General features: G+C 38.1%; 1 protein-coding gene across 1 annotated transcript in view; it reads right to left on the bottom strand.

Moving 5' to 3' along the window:
* GLE1 (GLE1 RNA export mediator) overlaps positions 1-13,088 on the bottom strand; it is a 28,329-nt gene that overhangs the window by 6,151 nt on the left and 9,090 nt on the right. Inside the window, exons 4-11 of the mRNA XM_036753058.1 lie at positions 7,439-7,587; positions 6,389-6,449; positions 5,669-5,923; positions 3,971-4,196; positions 3,457-3,569; positions 3,188-3,257; positions 1,476-1,618; positions 697-887 (exon numbers count right to left, since the gene is read on the bottom strand). Coding sequence (XP_036608953.1) covers positions 697-887; positions 1,476-1,618; positions 3,188-3,257; positions 3,457-3,569; positions 3,971-4,196; positions 5,669-5,923; positions 6,389-6,449; positions 7,439-7,587 — 1,208 coding nt within the window. The remainder of the gene's footprint in view (positions 1-696; positions 888-1,475; positions 1,619-3,187; positions 3,258-3,456; positions 3,570-3,970; positions 4,197-5,668; positions 5,924-6,388; positions 6,450-7,438; positions 7,588-13,088) is intronic.

Raw genomic sequence — 13,088 nt, 5'->3', positions numbered from 1 at the left:
TATCTATCAAGCACTGACTATGTGTGAGTCCCTGTGGTAGACTCTATGTGGCAGGCATAGAAAATACAAACACAAAATAGTCTCCATCCTCAAGAAGCTTACATACCACTGTAAGCAATTATGCAGTTGTATAGTGATGTGCATAACGCACACAAGTAAATACTAAGTATATACAAAACAGTTTCACGAGAGAAAGTATGCTAAAAACTAAGTAGGACATGAAAGGCCTTATACAGGAGATGGTGGCAAGTGAATGAAGCCAGGATTACAGGAAATAGGTGAGGAGATGATGCATATGAGAGGTCTTTTTCATTAAATGAATGACTTTTGTCAATTCAGTTCTCTTCTCAATTTCAGTTTTTCCCATCTATATGATAAGGATAACATTCATATCAACTATATTGCAGAGACTACAGAAGCTAGATCAAAGTTTAAACCTATATATCACATAATACTTTGTAAAACAATGATTTATTTAATTCTATTCGGGAGCGGGGGGATCGACTCAAAGGTTAATTGCTGACAAGTGACATAAAGGAGACTATGACTTAAGATAAAAGAAGGTACTTGATAAATACAAACAATTTTTCTTTTAACTGCAGTTTTCTGTGATAGTAAGAAACAGAAACCTAATTCTTTATTCTTTAATGATCATTCCAATAAATGCTAAATGGTTTGAAGTAAAAGTATTCTCACTTCTGATATTCTTCCAAGGCCATTCCCTCCTTGAAGGCTGGGTAGAAAGGCACAGAGTAGGGGCACTTCTTGTGGAGATGAGCAAGGATGAGGTCCCCTACTCTGGGATGGAGTTCCCAGATTCCTGATGCCACAACAGCAATGGGGAATGCTGCTTCATGGTGAGAAGCCACTTCTTCTTCTCCTTGTTTCTGCAAATAAAAAGGTAGCCTCAGTTGTCAGGGGTCTTCTATCTCCCTCTTCGGACTCCAAAAATAAAAGCAACTCTGACCCTGTGATTTCATCACTACAGGAAAGAACGAGGAAAGTCCCTATGCCAAAACAGATAAGCAACTGTAATGGTTAGAAAGTATGCCTTAAAGTCAGGATCAACAACCCAAGGGGTCAAGTCCTGCTTCTGACATATACTACCTATGTGAACCTGGGCAAGTCATTTAACTAATGAGTGAGTGCCCCAGACAACTCTCTACCAACAATCTCTGACATTTACAACAAAATGTTTTCTGTACATTATCTTATTTAATCTTCACAAAGACCCTTCCCATGAAGTTGGTATTATAGGTGTTAATGAATAAATAGATGAAAAACATTTATTAACCATTTACCACATAACAAGAACATATTTTAAAGATATAGAAACTGAGGCTCAAAGGAATTAAGTGATTTGCTCAAAGTCCCAAAGCTTGTCAGAGGCAGGATTTGAATTCCAGTGTTCTCTCACCCATGTCCTGTGCTGCTTCCACTATATTATGCAGCCTTTACAAAAAAGTTTCTCTTACCACAAATTTCTCTGCCAACTTGTAATGGACAAAGTCCAGTCCTTGTGGATGGCTCGTCACTGACACAGCCCGACCTCCACAGTGAACAGCCTTTCCCAAGAGCAGACTGTTGATCTTATCAAAGATCTCCTTCAGCTGGGAGCCTGTGGTAGACAAGACATAGGAACAAAGAGAACTACAGATAATCAACAAGTATCCGAGCACATGCCTTGTGATTCCTTGGTTAGCATCAGCTAAAAATTAATAAGAGCACGGAGTAATACAGAGAAATGGGCCTTGCACTGTGGGAGCTTGCAGTTTAAGCCTGAAAACCTTGATGCCAACAAACCCACCAATTACTTAACACTTACATTCTCAGTACTGTGCCAGAATGATGGCAGATACAACAGTAACATCAGTCACACTTTCTGTAATCAGAGGGTTTACAACTTAAGTGGAGAGTCAACATACAACACAAGAAACCCTGTGATGCTATTCAAATTTAGTGGTACAGATCAGTAAGTGCTGTAGGAATGATACACTCCCTTTCCTCATTCCTACTCCTGTCTACCCAGGAAGTCTACAAATATCTCAAAAATTTTCTCCAAAACTTTACATTTTAATTCACGTTAATTTTTTAAATGTCACATAGTTTAGAGAAATAAGCATAACATCAAAGAATGATGAAAAACTGGATTCGCTAACATCTGGAAACACAGTCATACAAACTTTACATTCAGACATAAAAGCATTTGCATTATGCACTAACAATGGTGCAAGAATATTTACATGGTAATTCAAACACTACTTATTCCTAGGTCATATTTTACCACCACTTTAGATGTAGTTTAAATCTCCCCCACCAAAATTAGTGGAGAAGGGGCCCACCACTATCAACTGCTGACCAACTGCCAAATGACAGGTACACCCAAGAGGCCCCAGGAAAAAATACTACTTATCTACTCCCCTCTTCCCAATTACTATCCTAGTCCCCGTGGCCATCGTCCATAGGAGCAACCTTTAGGGAGATGTGACCTATCAAACACTTTTGCAGGGCCTGTAGCCCCCACCTCTTCCACAGTCACAACTACTGAACACCCGGAAAAGAAAGTTCTTCCCATCAAGGTCCCTGGAACTGTCAAATGGTTCAGCATTAGAAATTGATGTGAATAGTGGAAATGATATTAAGTAAGTAGTACTACTATCTACTTTGCCTCTATACTCTTAACGACCACTAGGCCTTTACATACGCCTTGCAGCAAAAACCTACCATTTATGTGCTGTCTCTCTCATGAGTATATGAGCTCCTTGAGAACAAGAATTGTTGCACATGAAACAAGATAGCATACAATAGGAGCCAGAGACAAAAGGTGTTGAGTGATGGTGTGCTTGATTGAAGATAATGAGTTAATAAATGAAGAAAACGGAGGCTTCTGATAAGGAAGTAGCCTCTTTAGATCAACAATGCTGAAGTAAAATATTCAGGTCTCCTGGGCTTCTGGTTTATACTATCTACTGAGCAACAATTTGTGATTCTGAGGATTCCTTACATGGAGGTCCATAAAATTTAGTCACTTGATCTGAAAGAGGGTCTTCGTAATTATTGTTCCTTATTCTTTTTTCTCTAAATACCAATGTTTAAAGAGATAAATTTGTATATTCATCTCATTCTTTTCCTAAACATAGTCTCATTAAACTCCAAGTTGAAGAGGCAGGATCCTGGCCACACTAACCTGCTATAGTAGAGATCTGGCTCACAGGAATGGTGGCAGCTTTCTGCAGGTCCATCTTGATCTTTTTAGACTGCCCAACAACAGATAGAAAGGAAGGAGAATGAAAGAATGTTCTGAAGAAACTAAGAAATCCCAGTCAGGACAAGGAAAGCTGTCAATATGTTGGCTACATTCAGTTATGGTAGAGACCAGGACTAGCCTTCAGGGCAAATTCTATGGAGAACACTTTCAGGACCAAGTGATTGATTAACATTGCCCCCTACCCCTACCTGATGATCTTTGCTGTTGGTCAATCCATCAAAGGCCAAAACACATTGACTGGAAGCATCCTGTAGCTGCTGGTACCACTGCATTGTACTGTCTTCTGCTTTTACCTGGAGGCCTGAGAAAAAAGAGTCATGTTTCATACTTTTATATCATATATCCCATGACACCTAAGCACAATGCTATGTACACAGTAGGTGCTCAATAAATACATCATGACCAGAATTTTCAGAAATCCACCCTAAGAAAACTGTAGAAGATCTCAAGAACTTCATGGAAAAAGTCAGAGTCCAAACTCAGGATTTGCATTAATTAGAACAAAATAGTTACAGGGGAGAAGCCATAGCTGATTATAGTCTGACTTAACCAGTAAAATCATTCCAAAACGGAAAGGACTGTTTCATCTATCTTATCTCAGCACATCTCTTGAAAAGCATTATCTCTTCAAAAAACGTTTAAAAATTTACCTAATAAGGTACATATAGTCATCTGAACAGCTCTATGATGGATATCTATTACCTTCTCTCTGTTTTCTTCCTGTGGACTGGGTAGACACTGGGGTCTCCTTCTCTGCTTTTGGTCGCTGCTGTAATTCCCTCTGCTTCTCCTTGGCCTCTTCTTCATCTCGTCTCCTCTTTTCCTCAATAGCCTTGGAAATCTCCTGTTGTAAGCTGGTAAGCACCTGCCGCATTTCTTGCAGGGCACGCTCTGCCATGGCTTCATCCTCTAAGGTAGGAAAACCTCTCTGCAAACCCAAAGTAAAGCAGAGCTTAGTGGACAGCTTCCTCAAATAGAGAGGGCTTAGAGAATGCAAGGACATAAGTCAACCCCAAAACACCACCAAGAGTCTGGATCATTTCACCTGAAATTTAAAATATGTATGGCTTATTTTTTTTTTGAGGCACTCAGGCTTAAATGACTTGCCCAGGGTTACACAGCTAGTAAGTGTCTAAGGCTGGATTTGAGCTCAGGTCCTCCTGACTCCAGGGACATCGTGCTTACCTAGCTGCCCCTAATATATATATATGTTTAAAAATGATTAGTATTCCTTTGATCAGCATTCTTCTGTCAAGATAGGAAATAAACTACAGTGGAAGCTACTGTAATAGGTTAAAAGAAATTCTTCCTCAAGGGTCATTTCCAATAGACAACAGGAATTATCATCATAATCCATTGGTGTCACACTTGTGGCCCTAAGGAAGGAACATCCTGGTGTTGGGAACCAGATTAAAATGTAATTGAGAAATGTCAAACAAAATAAATAAAAATGCAACATAACATAAATAATGATAATCTGTGGTCTTCTAAATCAATAATGTGGTTTGCAGGGATCCATTTCTATTTGACTTGAGCATCACTGTTATAATCCACTCCCCTGCTTTTCTGGTGAACTCAGGAACTCTCCCAAAGTACTAGCTACTTTGAACCATGGAGAAGAATTCCCTTGACACCAAGTATTAAGTAATTAATCTTAAGTCTCAAATCCTACAAAGCTAAAATTTTTGATAATAAAGAATAAATGCATTTTAAAAAAGTATTTATTTTTGTTTTTCAACATTCTCTTTTATAAGATTTTGAGTTCCAAATTTTTCCCCTTTCCTATCCTCCTCCCTCCCCAAGATGGCATGGAAAAATTAAATCTATTAATTTATTACCAGCCAAAATTGCCTTTCCGTTATTTTTATTATATAATGCTTACACAAAAACATACCAAAGGATTTTTTGGGTCTAACCCTATCATTCCTATAGTATAGAGAACTTCTGATGAGAACTCCTTCTACCAATGCAGACTGGACACTTGCTCTGCAGTTTATAAGAGAACTGTTTAAAGCACTGAAAAGTTGTGGCTTGCCCAGGGTAAGAGTCATTATGTGTAAGAGGTTGGACCCAGGTCTTTCTGACTTCAAAACCACCTTTCTCAACTATGCTGAGACTGACACATAGTGGTGGAAAAAGCAAATACAAATACATTCTCAAACAGTAATGATGGTAGGCAATGACTCACGCTTCAGATTTCCACAGAGTAAGTTCTTTCTAAAAAAGTTTTCTCTTTTCAAGTGGATAGAAAGGGAAACTGAGGCCACAAACTGTCCAATGACTTGTCTTAGTATGTAACAGCAAAGCTAAAAATAATGTAATTACTTATTTACCCATGAAGAAATATTTGAGAAAAGACTGCCCAGGAAAAGGAAGAAAACTGCTAGGTGACTCTCTTACCTCACTGGTGGTCCGAATGATGCCCGAGATAAGCCCACATAACTGGTTTCCTCTGCTTCCATACCCAGACAAGTCTATTCTCAGCAGGTCTTTGTGCTGATAATTGGGGTCCAGCTGTTGGTTGAGCTGCAACACCTCCTCTTGAAGGGCATAGAGACGCCGCAAACGATCCTGGCCCTCTTCCTTTCTAAGTCGCTCTTGTTCTATCTGCCTCAATCGCTGTTGTTCAGCCTCACGCAGCTTTAGGTTGAGGATCTACAAAGAGGGCCATTAGGTGAAAGCCTGGTCTTTGGAATTTCTCTCCAATGATTTCTAGGTCCATTACCTACATGTGTTAAGTTCTATAAAGTCTAACCATTTTTGTAAGTAGGGAGAGCTCCAGGGCAAAGAAAGGAATTCTCCAGAATCACATAGAGCCACGGTGAGAAAAACAGAACAGGTTGTACATAGAGGTCTCTATCATCAGAGGTGTTCAGATGGAGAGGCTGACAGATGTCAGGGATGCTGAAACAGGAATTCCTGCATTGTTTGAAAGGTTAAACTGGATGACCTAAGAATTCTTCAGAATTTAAGATTCTACAAATAAAGTTCTAGTATTCCACTGCCCACCCAAGACCCTACCAACTACAATAGTCTCATAGACAGGTTATAAAAGGGAAACAAAATGACCCACAAGAGCTTCTCAGTCATACTATCCATATTCATTTCCCAGCCTCTGACCTTGGCTCTATGACGATGTTCCTCTTTTAACTTCTCCTGCTGACCCTGTGCTTCTTTGAAACTGAAATGGGATACAGAAGGGGAAAAAATCATTAGGAATGCTTACTCTGAAATTGTTCTCCATGACATACACAATTAGTACAATAATATAAACAATACTAAAAAGTAACCAAAGTCAGATCATTGTAATGACCAAACTTGGCTCCAGAAAACAGATGATAATACTCATTTTGCTCCTCTCAAAAGAGAGATGCAGGACAACAAATACAGAATGCTGCAGACATCATTACATGCAGTCACTCTGTTGGTTTTGCCTCTTTTTTTTACATGGTACAACTGAGAGGTTTGAGAGCTAGTATCATTGTGAAAGGAGAGACAGGTTAAAGTCAAGAAGGCTTGGGTTCAAGTTCACAAGTGATATATATAGGCTCTTTAACAACAGACAAGTCACCTAACTTCTTAGTATCCCAGTCAACTCTCTTAAGAATAAAAATTGAAGGGGCAACTAGGTGGCACAGTGAGGAGAGCACCGGCCCTGGAATCGGGAGAACCTGAGTTCAAATCCAGCCTCAGACACTTGACACACTTACTAGCTCTGTGACCTTGGGCAAATCACTTAAGCCCAATTGCCCTGCCATCCCCTGCTGCACCCCCCCAACCTCCCGCCAAAAAAAAGAATTATAAATTGAAGGACAAATGGCAATCTGTATTAGTAAAAGGAAGGAAATTACAGGTCAGGAACAACCCCCCCCCCAAAAAAAAAACCTGAGGAGACAGAGAGATACAGAGAGATAGAGGGTTCAGTGGTAGGGAAGGGGTTTTACTGAGAGAAGACTGTAATATAAAAGCCATCAATAACACTTTCAAAAATTGTTCTCCTAAGCGTACTAAAGGCACCTTAATTTCAGATCACCTTTCAAAGGAAATAATCTTCTCTGGGTCTTTTATTCTGATGCCAATACCTTATATTTTGGGAATATAATTGCTTACCCATTTCTATCTAACTTCCCTAACACCATCTACAACTTATTAGCCTCTGCATGTTCCCACCTTTTCTCTATCACCTCCCGAAGGTCCTGATATTCCTTGTGCTGTTTCAATGATTTTCGCTCATCAAACCGCTTCAGCTGCTCTGATGCCATCTCAGAGAGGATCCGAACCTTTTTCTCTTGCTCTTCCTGCCACTGCCTCAATCCTTTCTGAAAGAAAGATTGAAAAACTTTAAATACTACAAGCAGACCCAGAAGACCTGGACTTGAATCAAGCCTGCCTCATAATTACGCTATCTTAGGCAAATTACTTAATTTCCCTGGGATTCAGTTTCCCAATTTGGGAAAAGAGAGTTTGAGCAGATTAACTTCTTGATCTCAGGACTGGTTGCTCTATCCACTGTACAACCTAACTGCCCCAAATAGTCTTCTTAAAAAAAAAATCATTCTTTATTTGGAACTTAAACACAGAGGGAAAAAAAAAGAAGCCTTCCCATAAACACAGCAAAACTCAAGAGGTTTCTATATAAAACTCTTAATCTACATTTCATACTGCTTGATTCTGAAAAAAGTATAATTCCACATATTACTTTCAAAACTGTCTTGCTTTTCTATGCTTCCTTCTGAACTGCCTTCTATGCATTTTAAATAATGTTCCAATGGTTCTCTTATTTTTGACATTACTATTGTTAATCTCCCCTATCCACCCACCCCCAATTAAAAACTGAAAGAAAAACAAAACTCTCCTAACAAAAACAGTCAAGCTTTCGAAAGGCACAAACAGAAGACCACATCCAAAATGGGTGCATGCATCTCTGCACCCTATACCCGTTACCTTTCTGACACAGGGAGTAACACCCTTCATCCACCCCCTGGGGATATGGCATTGATCAGAACTAAGTCTTTCAAAGTTGCTTGTTTTTACAATGTTGCTCATCTTGTATAAACTGTTCTACTAGTCGTACTCACTTTACTGTGGTTCACATACCACCCAGAATTCCTGGAATCATTTCCTTCGTAATTTCTTATGGCACAATAATGTTCCATTACCTTCATACACAACAATTTGTTTAGCCATTCTCCAACTGATGAACATCCCCCTAGATTCTTGTTCTTTGCTTTTATTTTTTTCCCCATTTGACACTTTCTTCGAAATTAGGAAGTTCGTTTTGCTTGTTGCTATTCTCTCTCTAATGTTATCATCTCTCTTACCCTCCTCCCATGCCCCTATTGTTTGTTCCCCTGCTGATTTCATTTCTACACGAAACTGTGTGCATATGTGTGTGTACACATTCAACCCTTGTCTATTTCAAAATGAGAGTCATCTGATGTCTGCTCCCAACACACCTTCCTTTATGTTGGTATACTCTTCTCACACATCTTAATTATGAAAAAATACCAGTTTAACACTTCTTCCTTCCTACATTGGTGTATTTCTTCTACTTTTACCCTCATTCCTCTCTCTTCTTCAAACCCTCATAACGGAACCAATCCAACTACAAGTCCTTTGTTTTTCTTGACTCCCCTGATATTCAGAATTCTCAAAGGACAATATTTATCCTCTCTCTTTATAAATGTTAGCACTACATCATCATATAGCTTCTTCTAGATCATAAATGAAAACTGCCCAGATAGTTTCTATTTCATGTATGATTTCCTGAAATATAGTGTTCGAGTTTTTTTGTCATGGTTTTCAAGGAATCCATTAATTCTTAAATTAAGAATCTCACCTTGATCTATTTACTAGACCAGTTATTTTTGATATCAGGTATCTTACATTGTCTTTTCAATATTTTGATTTTACTCTATTTTTTCCTTGCTGTCTCGGCAAGGCAATGATTTGTGTCTGGTGTATTCTAGTTTCCAGGGATTCTGTTGCTTGAGTAAGGTTTACCATTTTACCTTTTAAGCAATTTATTCTACTCTCAATTCCTTTTTCCTGTACTTTTATTTCATTTAATCTCTTGCTTCATATCTCCTAGGTATTCATGAGTCTTTGTGGAAAGTCCATTTTTTCCCTTTGATTCATTGCTTACAGCTGTTAAAATAATTTCCTTCTTATCTTGGGAGACTCTCTAGAGCTATAATACTTTTTTGACACATTAGTAATATTTTTATTGATCTCTCTTGAATTAGGGCTTCTTGTTAGGGGCACACCCTACCCTCTGAAGAACTTCTCAGTGGGCTGGTCTTCTCTTAATGGTCATGCCTGGGTCCCCTTGGTTCCTGAACTGAACTCTACCTGCTGGGCGTAGGCCTCTCTATGAATCTTTGAAGCCAGAGAACTGGGTCTACAGAGCCCTCTGTAACATCTCAAGACAGAGTGCAAGGGACACCTCGAATCCCATGGGTGACCGGGGTGTATACTGAATATTTGAAAGATAGATTATGATCAGTAAGGTTTGAGCTACCAAACGTATTGATTTATTAAGCTACGCATACCAACTGCATAACAAATCAGGACCAGACCTCCTCAGTCTTGGCACTAGACACTGAATGGGAGAGAATGAGCAAGGGGAAACAGATTTTTATGTATTAAAAACAATCAAATAAGACCATTTAATTAAAAGAAAATTAACAGGGTACAAACCAGGATACAAAATTAAGTAACCCGATTCTTAATTGAAGGAAAGACTAAGGGCTTTCTAAAGTGAGAGGGGGGTGAATAAGTTTAAAGAGTTGGGAATACAGAGAGCGAAGAGGTACAAATCCCTGAAATCAGAAAAGGAGGTATCTCACTTCCTCCACATGTCTATAAATAATCAAAAGAACACAGAAACACTGACTGATCAGTATGGGGCCAGTGTTTAGACAAGACACATGGGTTGAATGAGACGTATAATTGTGAGAAAATGCCTCTCACCAATCTTCAGATCTGACTGGGTTTCTGTTCAGCATAACCCAGGTCCTTAGTTAAGGGTCTCTAAGCAACAGGTAGACAGCTGGGCAGCGGGGAGGTAGCTTCCCAGATACAAAGGGCTAGGTTCAAACAATGCCATAAAGTTTTCTTACAATTCCCAAAACAGAATAAAGTTTTCTCACAAGAAAAATATTGGACTAGATCCATAAGTGAATAGAAAGGGAACTGAGCTAGATCCAGAACTGAATTAAAAGATGGAGTCAGTGTGGTTCATTTTCCACAATTCCCTCTCCTGGTTGTGAAGGACTTTAAGAAGTATAAAGAAGATTATATTTTATACCAGAGCAAGTTTTCTTAACCTAGGTAAAAAAGTATTTTGATAGGTAAACAGAGCCAAGACGACAGCATACAGGCAGCAAGTTTGCTGAACTTTCCCAAGATTCCTCTCCAAACAAACTCTAACATAAGCACTGAAAACTTACAGATCCTCAGAACTAGCTCTGAAAACAGCAGCACAAAAAACTTGAAGCTTAGGAAAATGTCCCATTCACTCTGGTAGCTGAGCCCAACTTTAACATAAAGTTAAAAGTTAAGAAATAGGCTGGAAAAACGAGCAAACAAAAAAAGAAAGTGACCATAAAAAGCTACTAGGTACTATGATGACAGGGAACATCAAGACCCAGATGAAGACGACAACAATGTCCAAACAGCTATAAGGAAAGTCTCAAAAGAAAAAATGTGAATTGGACACAAAGCAAGCAAGAATTCCTGGAAAGCTCAAAAAGGATTTTTAAAATGAAATAAGAGAGGTAAAGGAAAAATTGGGAAAAGAAATGAGAATGATGCCAGAAAATTATAAACAGAGAGCCAATAGCTGGGTTAAAAGAGGCAGAAAAAACAATACAGAAAATAACAACTTAAAAAACAGAATTGACCAAATGGTAAAATAAGCACAAAAATCCTCTGAAGAGAATACCTACTTAAGAAACAGAATTGGTCAAATGGAAAAAGAGGTACAAAAGCTCACTGAAGAAAATAATTCCTTAAAAATTAGATTTGGACAAGTGGAAACTAAAGATTCCACAAAACATCAAGAAACAATAAACTCAAAAGAATGAAAAAATTGAAGAAAAAGTGAAATACCTCATCAGAAATGCAACAGACCAAGAAAACAGATCAAGGAGAGATAATTTAAGAATTATTAGATGACCTGAAAGCCATGGTCAAGCAAAAGGGCATAGATGTCGTATTTCAAAAAATTATAAAGAATCATGGAAAATGCTATTCACATCCAGAGAAAGAACTGATAGAGCCTGAATGCAGATCAAAGCATATTATTTTCACTTTTTAAAAATCTTTTTTTGTTTTTTTTCCTTTTGAGCTATTTCTTCTTTTACAACATCACTAATATGGAAATATGTTTTACATGACTGCACATATATAACCCATTTAAAATTCTTGCCTTCTTAGGGAGAGGTGAGAGGAGGAAGGGAGAAAATTTGGAACTCAAAATTTCTTTTGAATTATTAAAAATAATTTATTTATTTATTTTTAGTTTTCACATTCACTTCCATAAGATTTTGAGTTTTGACCTCCCCCTCCCCAAGACAGCATGCAATCTGATATAGGCTCTACTTATACATTCATATTAAATTTGTTTTCACATTAGTCATGATGTAAAGAAGAAATCAGAACTAATGGGAGGAACTATGAGAAAGAAGAAACAAAACAAAACAACAAAACAAAAGGAGAGCAAATAGTATGCTTCCATCTGCATTCAGACTCCAAAGTTCATTCTCTGGATGTGGATAGCATTTTCCTTCGTGAGTCTTTTGGGGTTGTCTTAGATCCCTGCATTGTTGAGAAGAGCTAAGTCTATCAAGGTCAGTCATTGCACAATGTGGCTGTTACTGTGTACAGTGTTCTCCTGGTTCTTCTCATTTCATTCAGCATCAGTTCAGAGAAGTCTTTCCAGGTTTTTCTGGTCTGCCTGCTCATCATTTCTTATAGCACAACAGTATTCCATTACATTCATATATGACAACTTGTTCAGCCATACCCCAAGTGATGGACATCACCTCAATTTCTAATTCTTGGCCACCACAAAAAGAGCTGCTATAAATATCTTTGTACATGTGGGTCCTTTTCCTGTTTTTATGATCTCTTTTGGATCAGACCTAGAAGTGGTATTGCTGAGTCAAAGGGTATGCACAATCTTATAGCCCTTTGGGCATAGTTCCAAACTGCTCTCTGGAATGGTTGCATCAGTTCATAACTCTGCCAAAAATGCATTGGTGGAACTCAAAATTTTTAAAAAATGAATGTTAAAAATTGCCTTTAGGTGTAATTGAAAAAAATAAAATACTAGTTTAAAAATGTTATGAAGGAAAACTGCCCTGATACCCTAGAAAAAGAAGGTAAAATAGAAATTGAAAGAATCCACTAATCACCTCCTGAAAGAGAACCCAAAATCAAAACTCCAAGGCGTATTTTAGTCAAATTCCAGATCTCCCAGGTCAAGGAGAAAATACTCCAAGGAACCAGAAAGAAACAATTCAAATATTGTGGAGCCACAGTCAGGATCACAAAAGATTTAGTAGTTTCTACATTAACAGAATAGAGGTCTTGGAATATGGTATTCCAGAAGGCAAAGGAGCTAGGTAGGATTACAACCAAGAATAGTTTACCAAATAAAACTGAGTATAATCCTTCAGGTGAAAAAATAGATATTTAATGAAATAGAGAACTTTCAAACAGAGCTAAATTGAAAATCAGACTTTTAAATACAAGACTCAAGAGAAGCATAAAAAGGTAAACATGAAAGGGAAATCATAAAGGACTCAAATAAGGT

Source organism: Trichosurus vulpecula, chromosome 3, assembly GCF_011100635.1.
Source record: "Trichosurus vulpecula isolate mTriVul1 chromosome 3, mTriVul1.pri, whole genome shotgun sequence".
Taxonomy (NCBI): domain Eukaryota; kingdom Metazoa; phylum Chordata; class Mammalia; order Diprotodontia; family Phalangeridae; genus Trichosurus; species Trichosurus vulpecula.
This window is presented reverse-complemented; position numbering and strand designations above follow the sequence as displayed.